At 45.9% G+C, this 2,501-nt stretch overlaps 1 protein-coding gene across 1 annotated transcript in view; it reads left to right on the forward strand.

Moving 5' to 3' along the window:
• EBF3 (early B-cell factor 3) overlaps window positions 1-2,501 on the forward strand; it is a 135,974-nt gene that overhangs the window by 24,509 nt on the left and 108,964 nt on the right. Inside the window, exons 4-5 of the mRNA XM_006754977.2 lie at window positions 43-106; window positions 809-864. Of these exons, the coding sequence (XP_006755040.1) occupies window positions 43-106; window positions 809-864 (120 nt within the window). The remainder of the gene's footprint in view (window positions 1-42; window positions 107-808; window positions 865-2,501) is intronic.

Raw genomic sequence — 2,501 nt, forward strand, 5'->3', positions numbered from 1 at the left:
ACGCCGGCCGCACTCAATGCAATTATTTGTCGTTACTTTCAGGAGCCCAACAACGAGAAAACCAACAACGGCATCCACTATAAACTCCAGCTGTTGTACAGCAATGGTAAGTGGCCGCTGCTGCCGCCTGCCCGCCCCTGCCCGGCTCCCTCGCTCTCTCCTTGCCCGAGATGCTTAAAGGACATAAAGATTTTGAGATTAAAATGACATGGATGTAAACACGAAATCTTCTCATGGCATAGAAGGAAAACAAAACATAAACGATCAATAAGTCGATGGCACTTCACATGATTAACCGGTAGGGCTTGAAGTAGAAAGTAAAAAGCGGGTCGATAGGCGCTCCAGCCGAACATCACTTCTAAGTGACTTTTTTCAATTTTGCAAATTAATGTTAATTATTGAGATGGGGGTGGCTCTGGTAAACCGGGCGTAACTTGCTGCCCGGGCTCCAGGTTCTTAAAAATCCTCGAGAGACGTTAGAAAGAGTTCAGACTCTGTTTCCATATCTTGCTTTCTGTTTTCTAAAAATAAATGACCACATGGGCCTGTGGGTATGGCAGCCAGGCCTGCACTCAGCTGGGCACATTTCTTGCACCTTTCAAGGCAAACCCTGGGAGTCCTAAGGTTAATTAGGAAAAAAAAAAAAAGCGAGAAGCAATTGGGGTTTTCTTTCTTGCCTTTTAAAAGGCCAAGCCTTAAGTTTGCTGCATCACGCGGCTGCAGTCCCTGAGCCCTGGACTTCCTGTGCCCGGGTGCCCTTGCTAAACTGATGGGTACTTCTCTCTCTCTCTCTCTCTCTCTCTTGCAGGAGTGAGAACGGAGCAGGATCTGTATGTTCGCCTCATAGATTCCATGACCAAACAGGTGAGAAAGTTTAAGCGTCTGCATGAGTTTTCACTGCTCAGCTGGGCTTGTCCCGGGGTTCAGAGACGAGCAGACTGACAAATGGATCTGTGTGTTTTTGTTTTTCACTTAGTTTCCTTGACATGCTAATGAGAATTCCATATTTATTGGAATAAATGAAGCAATTGGTGAAATAGTTTAGGTTGTCATTAGAACAGGACAGATATGCTTTATTAAATGGCTTGTGATGGGATTCAGATTCTCTCTTAATTAATTATGGTAATTAATATTTGACAGAAAAATTCCAAGATGCCCCTTTCCGTGTATTTTTAAATGCGTTTTTGTTTTGTTTTGTTTTGTTTCTCTCTCTCTCTCTCTCTCCTTGGAATCATTTCATTGATTTTTTTCTCCCTGTAACAATGGCAACTAACTCCTTTCCAAAGCCCAGTGAGTGGGGCTTGATTAGTTCACTCTTCCTCCTTTCCAGTGTGATGGTCTAGTAACACGAGACGTTTATTTGAATTTAAAAGTTAAATGTGTTGGGGTGAAAAGTCACCTTGTTCTCCTCTAGTCCATCTTCACCTCTCAGCCCCTCATCTCCATAATTCAAACTCCGAGCTCCAGGGGTCACCCAAACCCGCCCATTGCTCTGTGAGCCGCTCTGGCTCCTGCTCCCGCCCTCTGTCATACCTTGTAAATAACATAATTACAAGCAGGTCCTTATTAAATTATTTAACCTGTCTTGGTCAACTTTTCCGAGGATAACTATTGGCTCTCGGAAATGTCATTAAGTGCAGAAAAGCACTTCCTTGCTTTTTGACGTTGTGCAGTTTCTCGCTGGGTTTGTGCTGGGTAGTACGTTGTTGTCCAGTTGTTTTAAAGATCTCCCCCACCCTTTTCTTAAAAATAGAGGTTGGGGGAGGGGCAGGTCCGATGTGTAAATTAAATCCACTTGGCACAGATTGATTTAAAATACAGTTCCAGGCTGGGCTTCAGGCTTGGAAATGAAAGTGGAGTCTGGGTTTCTGATGCGAACTTGAAGAATGCGAGCCAGCGAAAGCGCCTCCCGGCTTCTGCAGCCAGGCGCGCGTGCCTCCCGCTCTGCTCCGCAATTAGGTTTCTGATTTTACTTCCCCTCTAGAAAGTTTGTCCTTCCCTAGGCAGCCCGCGTGCTAGATTTTAATGTCTGCGGTGCAAAACAGCGCGGCTTTCTCTGAGAGTAGAAAACAGATCTGATGGTAAACTCCGCTCTTTCTGAGGAAGACAGGCGGCGTGCCCTTCGGTCATGATTTCACTCGGATGCGGGAAGCCTCTGGAAGTGGGGCTGCTGGTGGACGGGGGGCTTTTATTTCTCTGTATGTAAGGACTGATGTTTTCAGAGAGCGCTGCGGTGGGAGGAAGCGGTGGAGGTCGGCATCCCTAAGTTTTCCTGTTGTTCGGAGAGCAGGAGGGCTGGTTTCAAGTGCACTTTTATTGTTCATTTAGCCACGGACCTTGGCAGTATAAGCAGGGCTGGGAATAAAGGCGTTTCATCTCCTCTCGCTGACCGGATCGAGGGGGAAAAGGAAAGAAATAGCCCAGTAACTGATCAAAGAGTCAATGGTGCTGAGCCGACAGTTTATGGATTTCTGTTTGTGCCACAAAATAAAGAATAAATC

This window comes from Myotis davidii, unplaced genomic scaffold (genome assembly GCF_000327345.1).
Source record: "Myotis davidii unplaced genomic scaffold, ASM32734v1 scaffold72, whole genome shotgun sequence".
NCBI lineage: Eukaryota > Metazoa > Chordata > Mammalia > Chiroptera > Vespertilionidae > Myotis > Myotis davidii.